This window comes from Haemaphysalis longicornis, unplaced genomic scaffold (genome assembly GCF_048455015.1).
Source record: "Haemaphysalis longicornis isolate Haplotype H1 unplaced genomic scaffold, Haemaphysalis longicornis Haplotype H1 scaffold_9, whole genome shotgun sequence".
NCBI lineage: Eukaryota > Metazoa > Arthropoda > Arachnida > Ixodida > Ixodidae > Haemaphysalis > Haemaphysalis longicornis.
This window is the reverse complement of record NW_027526460.1, coordinates 60,680,063-60,700,227: the sequence shown is the minus strand read 5'-3', so window position 1 is coordinate 60,700,227 and position 20,165 is coordinate 60,680,063. Positions and strand designations below refer to the sequence as shown.

Sequence of the window (20,165 nt, the reverse complement as noted above, 5' to 3'; positions counted from 1 at the left end):
GCTTGCTCCGGCTTCAGAAGACCACGACGCGACATTTCTCGCCCGTCCTTCCTACGCCATGGCAACCCTACTTAGCTCTCTGTTTTCATCTGTTTGCAGTGGTCACGTTTTCCAGCTTTAAAAGCGCCATTGGTTGTCTGTCGCTCATTTGTTGCGCATCAGTACTGGGTTTCCTCAGCTGCCCATGCCGTTCCTTCCCCATTGAAGCTCACGCTGCAGAATTTGTTTTAAAACCATGCAAGTGGTCGGCCCGCAAGACCCGGAGAAGCAACGGCCGCTGGCACTCCGCGCTTCCACTTGTCTACATGAAAACGTGGCCAGCGCTCCCAAGGCTCCCAGTGCGATATCTCCACTCTGTCGTTCTCTGGTCTTCTAGCGTTTCACCTGGTTACAGAGCGACGAGAAAATAAAGATAGAACTATGAAAACTTCACCGATATGGCCGGTGAAGTGATCACACAGTAAAACACTCGCGTGGATTATTTTAGAGCGAAACAGGGAGAAATTATTGAAGAAGAAACAGAAAAGGCAGAGGACTTGTCCAAAGTCTGCTTCAAAGCCCACTGGTCGGCTAAGAAGCACCGATAAAAAATCCAGGAATCAGCTGTTATGCGACTGACGTGGTTATCTGAGGAAGAACGCCAAGCTTGCTAGGCCAAAAATTTTGGCTCAGCCTTAATAAAGCAAAGCTGATGTCGCTATCGAACTATCGAAGTAATCAGCACAGACACAGCATTTCTTAATGTGGGGTTGCTGAGAACATAGCAAAACACGCCCGCTCGCACATGACATGACAACAATCTGCTTTAAAGTAACAAAGAAAGTTGGGCCAGTTAGTAAGGGTGCTTGGTGAAACAGAGTGCGAAAAACGACAACCAGGAGGAACAAATACAACGGGATGGAGCGCTCCTGTTGTATTTGCTCCTCCTGGTTGTCATTGTTTTTCGCGCTCCGTCCCAACATGCAATCTGTTTTATTACTACCAAAATTGGACTGTCCACTCATTTTAGATCCGTGGTTACGAGCAAACGAGAAAAACATTAGAAAAATCAAAATTTACTGACGTCACTGCATATATATATATATATATATATATATATATATATATATATATATATATATATATATATATATATATATATATATATATACAGAAAGATAGGTCAGCAGTCTACAACGCCAAAGCCAAAGGAGGCATAGGGGTGTGGTTGGGCTCTTTTTTTTATCACTACGGTTAATTGGGTAAACATTTTTTTTTTAAACCGTAGTGATAAAAAAAAGAGCCCAACCACACCCCTATGCCTCCTTTGGCGTTGTAGACTGCTGACCTATCTTTCTGTATTTCCTCAACGAGCCCCTCATTTCCTTACTATATTATTCTGCGAAAGCCAAGCGAGGGTCTCGGTTCTGGCAGCCTTGATGCCTAGGTAGCATAAGAGGGCTTCCCGCCAGTACCCCGCTCATGACAGGCTGTAGACGCTCGAGTCACGCCCCGGGGGTTAAAAAGAAGGTCCCCTTCTTCCCGTGTAGTCAGAGTGGCGCTGGCTACCACCCTCAAGCGCCAGATACACTTCTAGTAAATATAAATAGCCCAGAAAGTGAAGGAGAACACAGTCGCCCAGATAGCCGAATTGGTAAGGCATTCGACATGTAATCGAAAGGCGTGGGTTCGGTCCCCACTCTGGGCGCGTGTTTTTCTTTCTTTCTTCTGTATAAATAAAAAAAAATGTTTACCCAATTAACCGTAGTGATAAAAAAAAGAGCCCAACCACACCGCTATGCCTCCTTTGGCGTTGTAGACTGCTGACCTATCTTTCTGTATTTCCTCAACGAGCCCCTCATTTCCTTCCTATATATATATATATATATATATACGGCGACTACGCCATGACTTAAGCTCTCCTGGCTACTGCGCCTCCCTTACGTTTGAGCAGTAAAAGGTTCTAGTTGAATCTCCTTTGGTCCCCTCCCGGTATTTACATTCCCTTGTGCAACCTGTTTATATACATAACTGAACCAACGGCGTATGGAGAAACAACATGTTCCTACATCAAGCTTCTTGTTTTATCGCCTCTGTGACGAGAATAACAGTCATGAAATGCGTAATCGTTCACATCGTTCACTAAGTGGTGTTTCCGCCCATTGCAATGTGTATACTCACGAGACGTGTAAGGAGCGCATGAGCCGGGCTGAAGCAACACATTTCGGTCACGCTGATAGACACAACGTGGCCGCTCTACTATTAGGCGCCACCAACTGTCAGGTTTTCAGGTCTTGTCGTCGCATGCTGTGGCCACCCTATGCACGTTCAACGCCGCCGACTTTCGCAGTGCCGGCTGCCCTCTTCAAAGCTTGACGTCTCACTCGGCATCTCAAGTGAGCAGTTCACTTTCCAGATTTCACCATCTTCCCTGTCTTCTTTTGCGTTCATTGTCAGAAAGAGCCTTCTCTAAAGAGTGGTCCTGCGGCGGCAGCGTAAAGGCACAAACCAAAACAACCGTGTCACTTCACCACGAGATGTGGCTACCACTCATAGACCATTCTTTTTGGTGCTTGTTCACTCGCAGCCAAGGTAGGACGTCCAGCTGTGACACAAAAGCCAGCGTCGATCGTCACCCGGAAATGTCCCACACCACTGATGCTTCTTACACATTCACTTCGCACAGCACCATACAGTGGACAGTAAGAAGCAGACAGCACTCAGTGCATCCACGCTCACGTGCTCGTCTCCTAGCGACCAAAGTTGTTAAACAGTTCAATCCGCCTTCATAATCCAGGGTGAACTACATCTGGACAGGCCACGAAGACGCGTTCGAAAGTCGGACTCGCAAGGCGCGCACGCGGGGCCGGCACTTCGAGCTCGAGGTCCGAAGCGAAGGAGCAGCATATAGAACCCGCGGGGGCAGACGCGGCGGCTCCTCGTGGAGATTTGCAAGGGAGAAAAAAACAAGGAGAATGTTTGGCAACCGGCGCCGCCGCTAGACCTTCCTGCTGCGTCGGCGGGTTCGGGCGTGAGGCCCGGGTCCGCGCCACCTTCCAAAACACGCGGCCGGTTGTGAGTGAGCGAGAGCTGGGGCTGCCGCCTCTTTCCTCCGGTGTCGCGTGGTGACTTTTCTGGGCCACCGGGGATGGCTAAAACCATCAGTCGAATGAGAAGTAACGGTGGTAGAAGTAAGGTCAGGGCGGCTGCCATAGTCAATTTCAATGGCGTGTAATTTGAAAATCCAACCAGACAATCTGATTCCCATGAGAGTTTACAAAATTTGATTTGCCCGTATAGTGTTAGCACATGATCTGTGAGCTGAGAAACAAAATTCAATTTGGGGTTTTACGTGTCGAACCCGCAAGAGGCCAATAGTTGGAAGGGGCTCAAACATCTTGTACGCAATTCTTCCTTTGTTCATCAGGTGCACAGGTACTGAGGCCGGCTGCCAAGTCAGTGAGCCGAATCAACTGCCCAATGACTGATTCATTCCGTTATGGTAGCGGTAAGACCTCGACAAGTATCAGTGACCCTTAAAAAAAGGGATGGGGGAAGGACGAAGGAAGGAAGGAAGGAAGGAAGGAAGGAAGGAAGGACATTTACTTGTAACATTCACATGCGTATGTGGTGCAAATTTTAACCCTACGTAGGTGTAAACTGAAACTGCAGTTGTCTGAGGCGGGTAATGAAGTCACTGAAGTTGTAGTCTAGTAATAGTTGCCATTCATAAATGTTTTATAAATTCATAAATGGCTTAGTACCTGTGTTTCTAATTCGAGCAATGCGCCTAATTATTTCAGGCAAGTGATGTTATAATCCGAAAAGAAATTGACTTGTACCAATACCAACAATTTTTTGCAACCTTTACTGTGAGACACTGGAGCCTTCTGTGCTATAAAGGATTCAAACTTAGTCAATTGGTTGACCTTTATTTAGAAATATTTTCTGCGTTGGCAAGCATGTTTTTGAGTCAGTTTCGGCGGGGCAAATGAGGATTCACGCCTATGGGTCGCATGTAAAGAAGCCTTACCAAGCTTCTTCAATTCGCTTGGAAGTCTCCAATACGAGACAAATTTTTCAACGGACAGGCCGTTATGCACGACCTCGTCGCACTTAAACTTCGGCGGAGGATCGCTAACACATATGGCATAGTTAAAACACATCTTATTAGGCTCAGCAGCATAACGCATTATCCCTTAGTCCCCTCGGAAAGTTGGGACATACCTCGCAAAGTCGTTATCTTTGTTAAGGTCAGGGTGTCAAACTGGATCCGAACCTAGCCGAAAACGGAAACCGAACTGCTATTTTTCCCGAGCCTGAACCCGAAACCGAACCGTTATTTTCTGAGCCTGCTGGATCCGAACCGCAACTGAACCAAAAAAATAAACAATGGTTACCGGCTCACAAAAAAAAAAAAACGGTTCACCCATCCGTTGCGAACAACGGGTAGTCAGTGTCATTCTGGTCGTTTCTCTTTCACGCACCATCCACTTCTCAATCTCTCGCTCACTATTCCCCCTCAGATCAACCAATACGTTATAAACTGCCTCTTCGGGGTCACAACATGTTTGAAAGGACTGCGCACCATGATTATTGCTGCTGGTAGCGCGAGCAGGTTGCAAGGCTAGGGGAAAAAATCATGCACCCGTCCATCTAACGACGACAATGTCTGAACGTGAAGCTTTCTCGGGATGGATTCCTTGGTCGGTCAGTCCTACATTGCGACTAATCGCTAGTGCGTAGGTTTGCTCCACTTTTCTAGAAAAACCGCAGAAACTCTAGGGTATGCACTCCGTAGACCTCACGTTTGGGATTGGGGTCCACGGCTTGCATCGGTACCTGCTGCTCGATGATGATGATAACTGTAGGGTTTAACGCGCCCACGCAACGCAGACGATGAGGCGCGCCGTAGTGGAGGGCTGCGGATTAATTTTGGCCGCCTGGGGATCTTTAACGTGCGCCGAAATCACGTACACACGGGCGCTTTTGCTTTTCGCCTCCATCAGAAAAGCGGCCGCCGCGGCCGGGAATTAAACCCGCGACCTCGCGCTCAGCAGCGCAACGCCTTAGCCACTGAGACCTGCTGCTTGGCCTACAGTGAGTACTTTTTCGGGTGGGTGCCGGTTCAAAGTGGTAAATCTCAAATTGCGAAGTTAGGCCTAAGGCCCTGCCCCTAACAACCTTGCGGCATGTAGAGCAACGTCATTCTCATCGTATGTCGAGCTGTGGGTAACGGCCGTCGATGTTCACCTCAGAACATGACGTTAGGCCTATATACGTCGCGCCGTCGAACGCCTGCGCCACCTCCTTCCTCTGCTGCATATCAACCATTAGCGGAGGGGGGCCTAACAGAGCTATCACAAAGCTTCGCGTGGAAGCGTTGTACTTTTTCTACACTTCACTGACGATAAAAACCGTCTTCAGAGAAAGTCCGCTTTCCTGCAGTGCGTTTTTGCGTACAGACCTCATCAGTGAGAGTTGAAAGCTTCGACTTAAAAATAAGGCTGCGTCTAATCTGACGGCAGCAGTGAGAATTACCACCGGGAAATTCTCACGGCAGTTTCCATAAAAGCTGGCAGACCTAAAATTTGCTGAATAATATTACGGTCAAACGTAACCTAACGTAACACAACCTCACCGAACGTAACGTAACCCATCCGAACACGTCATAACCTACTCAAATCCAGCCCAACTGCAACAAACCTAATCTAACCCAGCCTAACGAAACAGAAAACAACCTATATTAAAGATAATTCCACCCATTCTAGAAGTCCTGTGCGTCGATCTCTTGATATAGTAAAAACCAGAGTAAAAAAAGCATTAACAAAATCACGACGACAGAAAAATTCCGAAAGCTAAAAAAACAAGCACCGGAATGTCGGACTCGAACCTGAACCTTCTCGTTCAAAAACAAGTAATATACCACAGCGCTACAGGTGCAGCTGCAGACACGGCTTTTTAGGAAATATTTATCCCATAGATTCTCCACGTAGCGCGCTCAGCCAATGAGAGGCGACTGCCGTGGGAAACTTCTTACGGTAATTCTCACGGTTGCCGGGATAATAGACACTACCTAAAAATAAAGGTCACACTGTTGGCAGCCTGCAGCAGGGTTGGAGCACCGACTTTGCACTTCCGTTGTAGGGCTCTGCTGTGATAATCAGGCCGTGAGACTGCTGCACTGCGCAACGGCCAATGATCATACCGTAAATTTTGCTTACTTCTACCACGTCAAAAGGGTTGAAGTTTCGGTTCTACATAATCCTACGATCTAGAGCAGCAGCGTGATGGATGGGGCACAGGAAGAAAGAGACACGCATGTGATTGATTGATTGATTGATTGATTGATTGATTGATTGATTTATTGATTGATTGATTGATTGATTGATTGATTGATTGATTGATTGATTGATTGATTGATTGATTGATTGATTGATTGATTGATTGATTGATTGATTGATTGATTGATTGATTGATTGATTGATTGATTGATTGATTGAACATCTATTACCATTTGTCACATGAAGTTTATAAACACTGATTTACAAAAGCTGGCTATAGAAACCGTAAGCTTTGGTTCCGGCATCGGCTTCATACAAGCGAAGTTAATCCCATGCAACAAAAAAGATGAAGATATACGGCTAAAGGGCCCAAATAGGTTTCGAAAACACATAACAGCGACATAAACACATAAACACAAAAACACATAACAGCGACAAAAAGAGACATGCCAATGCAAAATTTTGGGCGCCAATTCATAATTCGAGAGGTTGTATTCCTTCAAACTTGGTACCTCGCTCAGCTCCATTATGGCCTCGAGCTTGTTGTTTTCACAAGAATAGATAAGAAACATCGACAGCGATTCAAATTTTCTGCTCTACAACTTCAGCAGAAACTAAAAAAGAAAAATGTTAGAACACACTGGACATTGGGTTACCTCCTTGTCGGCGTTCAGGTGATGCAATGAAACAGAACAAGTTCACTAACAAATCCACACAATCGTGTTTTTTACCGGTAATGTGATGTATACCCTGCGACGACAGAAGGGTTGGGTGAAAAAGTGGATAATTTGTGGCCCTATTGCTCAAGGGCGATTATATTATTGTATCATGCTTATTGAAAAAAAAACAGCAGAATTTTAATTAGAGAGAAATTGTATTTCAGTTTCATGGCGAGTTAAAATACAATTGTTTTTCGCACTCCGATAATAATTCAACTCTGAACCGGTTCGGGAACCGGTTTGGTACAGGATTGAGTCGAACCAGAACTGAGCCAGAACGAAATTAACGTACCCGAACTCGAACCGTAATCGAACCGGTATTTTTCCGGTTCGACACACTGGTCAAGGTTGAGGTTTTCTTTTTGGTTCGTGAAAAGCATCTAAGAGCCAACGGGGGCAAGAGGGAACGGCACGCTCGATGGAATCTCACTAGGGCGTCGACGAACCAACCTTCAGCAGAAGGCTTTTCCAGCGGTCAGTATTTCAGGAGACTTGGCAGGCGGAGCTCCATAATTTTTGTACGCACGACCCGTTTATTTATTCAGCGCCTCGCTCGAGGAACGATCGGATTCTGAAGCGGAAGCATTGCCGTGCAAGAATGCCTCACATAAATAACGCGACTCGTGACGCAAACCAATGAACCATTGGTCTATTTCAAGGCAATATTTCACATTTTCGTGCGGTCGTATTTACGCATGAGCCAACTGCCTTGAAACCAATTGAGTCACGTCGTTATTCGCTAACAGCTCCACCCCCTGCTGCTAAACAATCTCCCTTTTACATTTTCACTCCTAAACGAGGGAATAAGTTGGCTCAGACCTAAAGATGATTGTTCGCAGATTCCTGAGAAGGCAGCCCGGGCGAGCGAAGGCATGACGCGTTATGGACGCAGCGACAGCATTTCGACCTTATGTAAAACTCATTTGAGCTGGTGTGTTTAACGCTTATTCGGATATGGAGATGGCGATGTGCGTTCAGTTTTTTAAAAACGATAGTCTTTCTTGGCCTACTTACACGCAGAAATTTTAGTCTGTCTGTATGTCTGTCTGTTTGTGACTCTATTCAGTCAGCCGGCCAAAGTGAAACAAAATCTGCGCAATAGCTTTATATACTCATAACCAGATCTAAACGTCTAAGTCCGATGCCAGTGTTCATACTTGTCAACATTGTTGAACAAGAACAGGACACTACGCAAATAGAAGGCAGAAAATTAATACATCAGGGATATTTGCAGTGTTTCTTTATTAAAAACGTTATGGGTGCTTGGTTTTTGCGATAGCAAATTAAATACTACATCAACTGTAGAAAACCATCGCCTGCTGTTGCCCGCACTCCTGGCGGCATTTAAGAGATCAAACGGGGCAACAGCAACGAAAGGTTCCACTAGATAGGTTCCACGTTCCGCTTGAAACACTCGTGGAGTAGGGTAACGTGGTTCTAAAAACGTTGTAGTAAGGCGCCTAGATTCGTGTGCGTCTCCGCCGTACGGCAGCGCTGGCATCGAGGCACCCGGCTTGGAGCAGTGGAACGCGGTAAATTTAAACTTACTTGAGCAAACTTCTAGCCTGTTATCTTTGGAAGAGCGAGACGGGAGAGGAACAGCATGAGAAGCGAACAGGAAAGAGAAGGGAGGCATTTACTCGCCAGGTGCGCCAGTCGACTATCGTCTTTTGTCGACATTTTCAACGAAAGGAGCAGATACACGGCCATTTTTAATGTTGGCTTCCATTGTTCGTGGTGTACGGTATAACTGAATAATGGTGTCATTAAGGAACAAAGGTATGCTTGCCTCTCACTCAGTACGAATAAATGTATGACATAAACTATCAGCAGTAATTAGCGCCTAATGAAGCTCACACAAGAAACAAAATATATATTTGACGGAGATACTGATTCGCAAAGCTATTTAAAAATAATTACCATACTTCATCTTTTGAAATTTTGACAGATGTGGCTAGAGAGTGCACGTCGCGGCAGGCTTATCCCTAAATCAAATAGTGTAGAAAAAGCAAATTGCTGCCGTTTTTCTTCATGTCACATAACATCTCAGCAAACAATGGCTGCTGGATTTTATACGCACAAACGATCTGGACACATATGGTTTGCCTAAGCGGGCCTCGAGCTCGCGGGTGATGTTCATTTTGAAGTAAGGTAGATATAATATATTTCAGCTCTGCATTCCAGCTAGCGAAGTCTTCTCCCTACCTCGGTGCCCAGCATGTGGACTAGTATCGTACTTGTGCAAGGTAGGAGCAGTCTGAAGGACTTCTGTAAACCAAAAGTATGAAAATGAGTCTCCAGATTCGAACAATCCTGAAACTAAAGCAGCCGTCTAGGCCTTATTGCCACTTCAGCTTCGCCATTAAGCTTAGGCCTCTGATGGCCCAGCACAATATCGGTCGAAAACCAAAAACGTCACTCACGCGTAAACGCATTCTCAAGCACAACTCTATCTCAACCTCACCTCATCCAATTGCTGACCTCAAATTCACTGAAACCGTCCTTTTAGTACGTAATGCTTTCAAGCGTGTTAAAGAGACCCACTCCTCAGTTAGCCCACTTTTATCGCCTTCTCAGCGGCCTTTGTTCTTCACAAAGGCGCGTACGCGGGAAATACATCTCAAATAAATTCAAATAGAAAGCCTATGCATGAAGCAGCCATCATGTTTTCCTGGAATCGGAAACGGAAGCAAGCTCAAAGTATACTGTTTAGACCTATACAAGAAGTGCCTATGTAAACCCACCGCAACGACTGTCTGGACGAAGTGTTTGGTACGGTGAAAACACGTGGGAGCGCGAGCATATAAACAACTGAACGCAGCTGAGCTCTGCTGGCCCGCTTCTTTCGACCCTCGCTTTAAACATAGCACTGGTGCGTGTTACGGGGTGAAAAGCGCTGCAAGGCATCAGTAGGTGATAGGGTCAGAAGCGCACGCCTCTGCGGGACGCAATGACAGCGAGGGCGGCTGGGGAAACAAACAGCTCCTTTCGTCCCTTCGAGCGCTGCATGCATAACGAGCTCTGTTCGAAGGGTAGAACACTTGTTTTCCACAACCCTTATTACTTGAAAACGGCGACGTCTGTGTTGTTAGGTCGGCCTGCCATTCTTCTTATTGTAAACAGAAGTTTCACAGGGAGAAAAGTGTCTGGTCGGCGTCTAGTGCAAATTTCGTAGTTCAAGGATACTGGGTACATTGTAATAGCACTAGGATAGAACACAAGAGGAAGATAGCCGCCGGGCGAACGCTAGAAGTTGAAGTCTGCGTTCTTCCTGTGGCTATCTTCCTCTTGCGTCCTTAAACCAACTAGTCCAACTTTCTGTCCTTAATTCGAAGTTCCAACTTAGCCTGGAACGCGGGGATGCTACGCGCATGCTACAAAACGGGCAGATTCGGGAGCGCAGGTTTCATTACGGCCACCCGGAGCCATTTAACAAGGGTGAAAGCTGGGCGAGTTGTTAATGATGCATCTCCAAAAACAAACTGCGCGCAAATTAACGAGAACGGAAACTCACGAGCTTGTGCTGCCTTCATGTGTTCCCATCCCCCTTAATTTGCGCGCAGTTTTTTTTAGATGCATTTAACAAGCGCTGAAATACCGTGTCCATTAATGTCTTCTGCATTTTGTTTTGATCACTATTAAAGAAGTTATTTTCGCCGTTTGTATTATAACCTCTGCAGCATTCTAACATTTGCACCATAACCAAATCTGTCAAGGCGATTTATTTGCGAACAAAGCGCATGCTCTAAGACAAAGTGAGGGAGTGTGCGAGCGGAAAGGTGAGTGGTCGGGAGGGAAATTTATTGAGTCATTGAACCATTCAACCCAGGAATATCGCGTGACCACGTTTCGTCTTCTACCCCTATTCAAATATACGTATCTGCAGCTAGCAGACGAATTTTAACATTGCTAACTTTAAACGTTGCTAACGTTGTTAAGACTAATACACAGTTTTCTCAGCATAAATACGCGCACATATTACTTTCACCAGCTACTTCAGGTACGAGAGTCGCACTCAAAAGATTGAAAGATAAACATTGGATTATTACCGTGGTTTCCATGGTATTACCATGGCTTCTATGGGTTCCATTATTACCATTGGATTATTACACAGGAGCTCGGCAGACGCAGGCAACCGAACAAGCCTTCCCATGAACCGCTGCGCCGCGCCATTCTACACATTTTCTCACTGCCCTATCACTCGTGCATGGGGATATAGGTTGTTCACGCTGCGAAAACTGAATGAACCAGCTTTGCTTTTGAATTAAAAGCGTCTTGCGGCCACCAGTAAAAGCGCTTAATATGCCTCCTTCTACTTTTGCCCTTTCATTTCAGAAGTAAGGCCTGTCGTTCTTCAACCTGGTGTCCGTGGGGCTACCAATGAACACAGCTTCCCTACTCACCCTCGTTCATATACCCCGATAGTGAAAAGTGGACACCACCTGCCCATCCAAACCCAGTTTTTGTCTCATCGGTAGCAATCTGCCTCAGCCTAATTGCTTCAACCCTGAGTAAGTATTCTATGTTGTCATGTGTCAGGGCACCCCCTGAGAGGGGATGAATCGAAACCCTCCCAAAAAAGGGTCAAAAAAGAACAAAGGAATGGCAGTTGGAAGTGCGCGCCAGGAGCGCGCCATTCAGCAAGCGCCAGCGCCGACGCACCGAGGAATCTTGGGCAAAGGTGACAGTGCACTGGTAGGCCAATCAGGGAAGGCCGCGCAGGGGACAAGTGGCGAGATGGCCATATAAGGACATAGCAGAGGCGAAGAGCCAATGAGGGTGCGCCACGGGAGAGCCCATAGGGTATAAAAGCGGGGCGCACAAAGAGAAGGGGAAGGCAAGACAATGGGAGGCAAGAAACCGAAGAAACCAGGAGGCGGCCGGAGCACGTGCGCTTCAACGAACGAGCCAGGGGGACGCGGCCAGGCCATCGACCACGCCATCCGAGCCTGGGCGGGAGCGGGCCGACCGCGCATCGGCACCGTCATCCTAGGTGCACCACGAACCTGTGTCTTCGTGGCCCCAGCGGCATCGGTCGGGCACCAGCGGCCAGCGTCCACGCTCCGTCGACGTTCGTCTCGACGGCCCCGAAAGGCTTCAACCCTGAGTGAGTATTCTATGTCACTGGAACTAAACCAAATGATTGCTTTAGTGCTCTGCGGATTACTGTAACCTATTGCCTTCTCTTTTCAACCGAAAATAAAAAAATTGCCGCCGCTCGCACCTGTATGAGCAGTATACTTCCGCACTGCGTGGCCATACGCAACCATACTATGCGTGTGCAACACAGTCTCTCGGTGCTAAGCAGTTAAGCAGTTAAGCAGTTAACCAGTTAATGCACCATTATGTCTTCCAGCCTGGTACTACGACGGTGCCTGATACATCGCGCCTAGTCTAAAATCACAACAGGAGTACCGCAAAAACCTAACAAGAATTACTGTCGTACGACAAAAATTTTGTTGTGACAACAGAAGTCCTGTTGCTACGACAAAGCCATTTCTTGTTACGACACACATTTCTGTCGTAACGAAGAAGTCAGTTTTCTCAATGACAAGCATTCCTGTAGCCACAACAGAACTGCCATTTACGCTACTCTTCACGATGGGCAATAACATTGAAACCATGTGCAACTACTGATGGAAGGTAAGGATCACGACCAGACAGGAATTCGGCACGACGGAACATCAAAACGAGGACAGGAATACCACACACGACAGAACATCAGAATCTCGACACGGCAAGAATACGACACGAGGACAGTACGACACGTGAAAATACGACAAAACTATAGACATTTTTCTTGTCATCATTTTCGACTGGGCGTTCAGCATAAGTCTGTTCTAACATGCATAAATGTATAAATTGCTCAGACCGGAAGTGATTCAATGAGCACTTACGGAAACCAGAGCTTTTTTTTTTTACAAATTTACAACTACGCCCTGCATCCAGCCAAGCCATCGATCTCCCACCACGTCACTGCCAAAGGTTTCTGATGCCAACATTTCGCTAAAATACGAGCAAAACCACCAGCTAACCGGTGATTGCCTTTCACACAAAAAATGAAAGAACAGTATGTTTATTATAGACGTCTCGGTGCGTCAGTGGGTAGCTGAATGTTGTTCCTTAAATGTTTACTTCGGGTTTTTTCTTCCTTTTTTCTCCCTGTATATTTTTCTTTTTTTAGTAGTTAAAGCCTCCAGCGGGCATCACCTACGGATGAAGATACGTAAATGTGTAATCGTCCAAATAAATCTTTAAACTTGCGGTAACCTACAGTGTGCCGTCTGACTTTGACTTTTGTATTTAATACGTTAAAATGTGCGAGAATTTGTGAATGTTTATCCAAACCACAAGGACGAAAAGCGTAGCTTCGGCACTGAAATGAACGGTATACAAGGGATCGGTTGTCCTGATTTTGACTAAAGGGATGAACTCATACTGCACACAAGGGGAGGAAATAGGGCATCGCAACGTGCTATGGGAAGGATGTTGACAGGAGTAATGCCTACGACATTAAACGAGTATCTTCGATTGGGGAGTAAACTTGTTTAAAAGGCATATCCAAAATTGGGGTGAGTGAGTGCAAATCGACTTGGCATGTAATGTGAAGGACTGAGAACTGGCCGATCACTGTAGTAATTTTTCGGCTACATAGAGACGGCAGTTGAAGTAGGCTGAGTGGCGTGGCTGCTTTTCAGAAGGAGGCGAAAAGCGAAAGCTTCTGTGTGCAAAGATTTCAGCGCACGTCAAAGATCCCCGTATGGTCAAAATTAATTGGGGCCGTCCACTACTGCGCGCCTCATATGCCATTTGTAGCTTCGTTGCGTTAAACCTCGTAATCTGATTCAAAAGTGGACTGAGTAGACCAAAAGTAGACCATCTAAAAACTAAACTAGCTACATAGACACAGAATAACGTGATGGTGGCATACCACCATCGAGTTTTGTATCGAAAAAAATTCGATGCAGAAAATGGATTCGGATAATGCAAGGTAGGGGTGGTTGGAAGCGAAGGCCTGCCTTTGTCCTGCAGCAGACATTATACGATTATGAAGAAAAGACCAGGACAATCACTCGTGACAATTATCCCCCATCGAAATAGACGTGCAATTGCTTCAGAGCGGCGAGGTACTGGTGGACGCATTTGCAGTGAAGGCTACTTGTAAGCTCACTGCCCGCCTTAAGCATGTTTGTTGTATGACGAAATTGAATCTCCTTGGCACGCAGATGCATGCATTCGCGTTATTGTGCCAACAGCACAGCATCCATCAAAGCATCCCGCGGAAAACCGTGTGTGATCACCGCTCTGCCTCTGTGCTTACGACCTGGCCCACTTCCAAACGTTTCACCGGGATGAGACGGTGGCAATAGCAGGTGCACTCGTACTTTGGCCGTATCCTCGATAAGAGAGTCGCCAAGCATCGTATTTCACTCAGCGACCATTGCAGACAGCGTCCCAGCACTGCGCAACGCAACTCAACAGGCTTGAGTTTGTAAAGCGAAAATGAAACAAGAAAAAAGAAAAAGTGTAAATGGAAACTTTTAGCGCTGCCAGCAAAGTAGACTGCAATAAAACATGTAAACTTTTTGAGTAAAAACTGCTAAAACCTGGCTAAGAGGTCATTATTATCTTAGTTTGCATTTGTGTATGCGTGCATGCGTGTGTGTGTGTGCCTGTGTGTGCGCATGCGTGTGGGAGTGTGTTCTCACGCAGACACAAATACACCCAGATTTCATCCGTCAGGTACACACCTACCATGCAAGCCATACGTTAATTACCGATTCCATCGATGTTCATACCTGTTATTTGTGGCTTCAGGGTTTCAAGAGGCAATGGAAGCCTTTATTAGACAAATAGAGTAAACAACATAACATTAGCATACATCCAGGGGAAGAACCCTGCAAGTGGGACCCCTGATGATTAATAACAAAATGAAGAATAAGTGCAGTCGCTGAACGAAAATCAATGCATACTGATTATACAAGTGAAAAACAAATTAATAAGCCACGAAATGTCAAAACTGTGATAACGTGTCAGAGAAAAGCATAAGTAAAGAAAGGCTTAGAGTAAGCTGAAAACATCTAAAGGAATCTAACAGGTTCATATTTATAAGAGCATTAACCTACTTACATTCCTAAAACCGCTACGACAGACGCAACTAGTTTGTTGCCTACGTCAATAGACAACACCTTGTCAATTTGTCTGCAATTTAGCGCCTCTGCAAGAAGTGCATCTTTCACAGATACGGCCATGGGCTCGTAATATGCCGCAATACGTAACAAGTTAACGTTTTTGGGACTATAGCTACAGGTGCACTGAACATGGTAGCTGTAGGTGTCTGCGCTTTATTTCTGAGGGCGCGTTCCCCAGGTTGCTGAAAGTATCTCCAGCTTCGCTATATTTTGGGGGGCGCGTTTCCCTCTTTGCTGAAGGTATCTCTATACAGTTTATGAAAACGGTTTCTCTGATTTATTGAAGGTATCTCCGTTATATTTCTTCGAATGCATTCTCCCCTACCACTTGTATGTAGTCGTAAAACCACGATTAAATAAGCACAAGATGATTCAGTTGCAACTGAACGTGCCACAGTTGGCGCATTACGGTCAAAAATACCACCGAATGCAGCATTAACCCTGTCACTTAGTTGGCGTTTGAAATCACCTCGAAAGCCTGTGTTAGTGCTATCCCTTGAGCTCTCTAGCCTGTTTATTCCGCTGGCTGCTTTCTACGACTGCCACAGGCTACGCGGACCGAGCTCGGTAAGCAAGGAGTTCACAGCTGCGAAGGCCACTTTATAATTTGTTTGAGAGAGAGGCGGCGGCCTGACTCATTGGCCACGTGAATTGCGTCCTCGGCCTTCGTGAAGCCGAGAGCGGCGGTTAACTCAACGTGCACGCTGGAGAGCTAGAAATTAATCCACTAATCACCCACGCTCCAGTGCGGGTGTATGGCACATAAAGGACGGGAAACGAACCGTGACATCATACAAACGCTTGCTCGCGCAACTTCTGCAGACTTCCTGAAGAGAAGTGAAGCACTTATTTTTACGGTAATGATGCTTTTAACAGCCATTATAAGAGTCAAACGTAAGCTTAGGAGCCAAAAATCCCATTTTAGCCTTATGCACCAACCCGCAAGTCAGTGAAACTGTCCCATGCATAACCTTTAGCATTTGGGGATCTTTTTAAATAAAGGCGTTCCATAAGGGTAATGTGCCATCGACGTCGTTAGTTTTATGAGTGGACCACTTACTGAAAAATTGAGAAAAATTTATCTCCGCTGGTCATCTTTAAAGAAACACTGCAGCTGAAATGCGGCCTTGTTTTATTTCGAAAAAAAAATGCCTTTTGGTAACTCACTCAGCTCCATTTCGGAGGCAGAGGATATTCCTTTAACAAAAAAAGTTTCGCCAATCCACCCTGTGGATTTGGTTGGAAAGCAAAGCTGTAAACGGCATCCACAACGATTACCCATGCAACGTCCCTTAAATTCATTCACGTGGCTCTAGAAATAGTGAAACCAGAGAGAAGTGAAATGCACTTAACCACACCATTTATTACTTCAAGGAGGAGGAGAGGAGGAGAATAAGATATTCTTGGTAAGGTTAAATCAATGATTATGCATGAACGGTGGTTGGTTGAGTTGTATTGGTGCGGCACATGAGTGGAAACATTTTTTTGTAAAATTAAAGGAATATCAAACCCGGTGCATCTCTGCCACCGCGGACGGAGGCGACGACATCGGCAGACGAGACGGTGGGGAAGGAGGAGGAAAAGTAGGAGGAGGAGGGGTAGAACGAGGAGGTAGTACTTTTATACAGATTTCTGAACGTCCCAGAGTGCGGCCCATGGGAGTGGCTCTTTCTTCACTGGAGCCCATATGCAGTCCGCGCCGCCTGTGCTCTGTCCACCAAATGAACCTGGCTAGGCAGACAGGCTTGAAAGCAGCATCTACCATTTCTCTTCTGGGGTAGTTGACGGAAAGAGCGGAGGGTGCTCAGGGCTGAAGTCGCACACCCCCATTATGTTGCGGAGTGTTCCTACTTCTGAGCAATATTTACATTCATCATCGTAACGATTCAAGTGCATAAGTGAAGACGCGTCGGGTGTGGGAAGGAGCCGGATTGTATGTGCCGTAGTGTAGTTTGTTTTTCTCTGGAAAGGTCAGGGTAAAGCGAAGGTAGGGTCTGTCTCTGAAAGCGATAATACTGGGCTATGATCCTGAACGAGACAAGCTGGTGACTCGTGCAGCTCCATAGCACGGGGGGTTGGTGGGCGTATTCGTTGCCCTCGATGGAAGCGTGAGCGGGTGTCCAGATGAGCTGAATGGAATCGTTTGGGGAGTGGGTTTTTAGCACACGCAGTGCACTTCGGGACACCCAACCCGACTGGCAATTCCAGTAGGCTTGTTGGGAATCGGTTACTACCTTCCGAACCACTGGATGAGTGAGAGCCGAGGCGATGGCTGCCTCTTCTGCTGCCATCATGTCTTGGGTCTTGAGTTAGGCACACGCAAGGAGGTTGGTTCTGGAGGTAACCACAATGATGGCGTACTACTGCCCTCGATGTTGGGAGGCGTCAGTGTAGATAACTGCATGATCCCCACAGAGGGTGCTGTTGAGCGCTTGAGCCCGTGCTTGTCGGTGACCCTCGCCGTGTGAGGGGTTCATATTTCTAAGCAAAGGGAGCATCTTTAGTTCTTGTCGCCAAGAGTACATCAAGCAGAATGATATTTTGTGCTGCCCAGTCAATCTGGTGAAGGATGAGGCGAAGGACGCGGATCGTCTGGTTAGAAAGATGGCCCTCTATTAGCTCTTCCAATGTGCTGTGGAGCCCCGTGCTAAGCAGCCTCTCTGTGGACGCAGTCAGGGGAAGACCAATGGCCTACTCAACCGGCTTTACAATCATTATATAAAGCATCTTTATGTCATCCTTGCCGAGAAGAAGACAGGGGGTTCACGTAAGTGATTCTCAAGAGGACAAAAGCTTGAATTAATCGATAGGTATTGGATTCCTTGAGGCCTCGCTTCTTGGTGGCAACTCGCCTGATCATGTGTACGATTTGATTGATGTTGTGTTTGAGGCGCTGCAAGGATACGTCACTCTTGGTGTTGGCCTGGAGATGTAGGACCAGGATCTTGATGCTGGGGCTTGGAGTGATGGCCTGGCCATCAAGGGGTATTTTAATGTGTTCCTTGATGTGTAGTTTGGCGTGAGGGCGGACGACAAGGCTGTAATTTTTTACGTGAACACTGGAGGCCACAGGTTTGAGCACATTGGCGTACTGGAAGTGAGATGCCATGCGTTGGTGTGAGCTTCTTTTAATTTTTGTAACCCCTAGCACACGCGCAAGGCGCGCACAGGGCCGCTAGACGTGCCGTGGACGGAGCGCACAGCGGCGCGTGCGGTCGCGTGACGCTATCACGTGGCATTTAGCGAGAACGCAGGGGGTAAACCAGTAGATGTGCTTGGTGAGTCCACCACCTGTTTTTCACGTCTCCGCGTAGGCTCGTAGCTAAATCGGTAAGACAATGGGCTCTCGCTTTGTTACGCTACTAGTTCCAGTTTCGATTCCTGGCGGTTCCACTAAATTCTTTTATTTATTGGCGGGAGTTTTCTGTTGATACCAACGGTCGAGAAAAAACCCTCGGAGGGTACAGGTATAAAGCTTTGCTTTAAAAAGCTTTGCTTTAAAAGAGATGTTAAACAATTGGATGGCGATTACGATACTCCCAATACGATATTTGGGCGCAGCAGTAGTGCGCTGAGGCAGCACTCACTTGTGGGTTTTCTAGACGGCTGTGATGATTAGCCTCTGCGTCGGCGGCGCCAAGTGCATCTCAGGAAGGGACCGCAAACTGCGTCTTAAGCGAACGCACATCATAGTCACGCGCACGTCCCCCTCACGTTTTCGCCAAGTGTCGCGCCGTCGAGCGCCTCGTGCGGGGACAGCATACTTCCCCCTCCCCTCACCCACCGCACACTTTCGGAGAGCGCTGGCTCGCGCCGCCAAGGCGAACCGCCCTCCCCTCCCGATTTGCCGACGCTCTCCTTCTTCGCTTCTTTTATCGTTCGCTTTTCCTTTCATTCGTAGGTCTTGCCATCATTCACTTGGTTGCGATGAGACGGGGGTCATCCCAGAGACGGCCGCCCAAGGGCTGCGGCCTAAAACTTTCAGCATTCGCAGTGTACAACGCCATCTTTGACGTTATAAGCCAAAGTCGACGACGAAGTTATCAGTGAGTCGCCTTTATGCTTCTGGGTGGGGGGTTTTGTTACGGAATCGCGCAAATTAGTGCTTGCAACGTCGTAACACCAGGGCGACAAAGTGGCTGGTAAGTTGTCACTACTTTAACTGTTTTCGTTCCTTATTATCTAAACTAACTGCTAATGCACGTAAATGCCAGCCTCAATATCGTTAGAACAGCACTTTTTAAATGAACGAGATGTGCATTTTTCGTCATGGATCTTTTATATGCGATGCATCATAGGGCTTGAAAAAATTAGCTGCCAAATTACTCGTCACACTCGGAATTACCGGTTAATTATTGAAATTCTTGGGAACTGCTTCTGAAATCACGTAAATTAGAATTACTCTGAAATACTTGCAAAAAAATCGAATTTACAAATAAATCACTTGATTTCGTCTGGAATTCCTTGTAAATTAAGAAACCACTCATAATTATTTGTAATCTAATTTGCATTTCTTGAAAATACGTTTAATTGGTCTTGCTTGGAATTGCATGTAATTAATTTCAATCACTAGGAATTACCTGAAAGTCAGGTGGAATTACTTCAGATTATTTAGTGACTTTTTTACTTGTTTGTACTTTAAAATGCTTGGAAGCAGTTGGAATTTCTTGGTAATTACCTTGAAGTTCTTGCAATTCCTTGAAGTTCTTGAATTTTTTTAATTACCTGTATTTGCTTAAAATTTGTTGAAAATACTTTGAAGGACGTGGAATTTACTTTGAGTTGCTTGAAATTACTTTTATTTGTAGCTCGGCCGGAAAATATTGTCCACAGAAATATTTGTATTTACATGAATTACGTTATCCCTGTTAAAACTACTAATAATCTCTTGAATCTACTTCAAATTTCCTAAAATACAATCACTGGCTACCGAGGAGCGGCTCAGATTGATGGATATTGTGTGCAGCTATGCAGGAATGCATGTGTGCAGG

At 46.2% G+C, this 20,165-nt stretch overlaps 1 protein-coding gene and 1 non-coding gene across 4 annotated transcripts in view; one reads left to right on the top strand and one right to left on the bottom strand.

Annotated features, from left to right (window-relative positions):
* Lmpt (four and a half LIM domains protein limpet) overlaps positions 1–20,165 on the bottom strand; it is a 347,866-nt gene that overhangs the window by 291,792 nt on the left and 35,909 nt on the right. The window contains exon 1 of one of the 3 annotated variants that reach the window (XM_077682884.1): positions 2,161–2,217. The exons of the other annotated variants lie outside the window; for them this stretch is intronic. Within the exon in view, the coding sequence (XP_077539010.1) occupies positions 2,161–2,202 (42 nt within the window). The 5' untranslated portion in view covers positions 2,203–2,217. Of the gene's footprint in view, positions 1–2,160; positions 2,218–20,165 lie in introns of those variants that run through there. 3 annotated transcript variants of the gene reach the window in all.
* Positions 1,616–1,687, top strand: Trnat-ugu (transfer RNA threonine (anticodon UGU)). Its single transcript has one exon. It is a non-coding gene; the product is annotated as a tRNA-Thr (tRNA).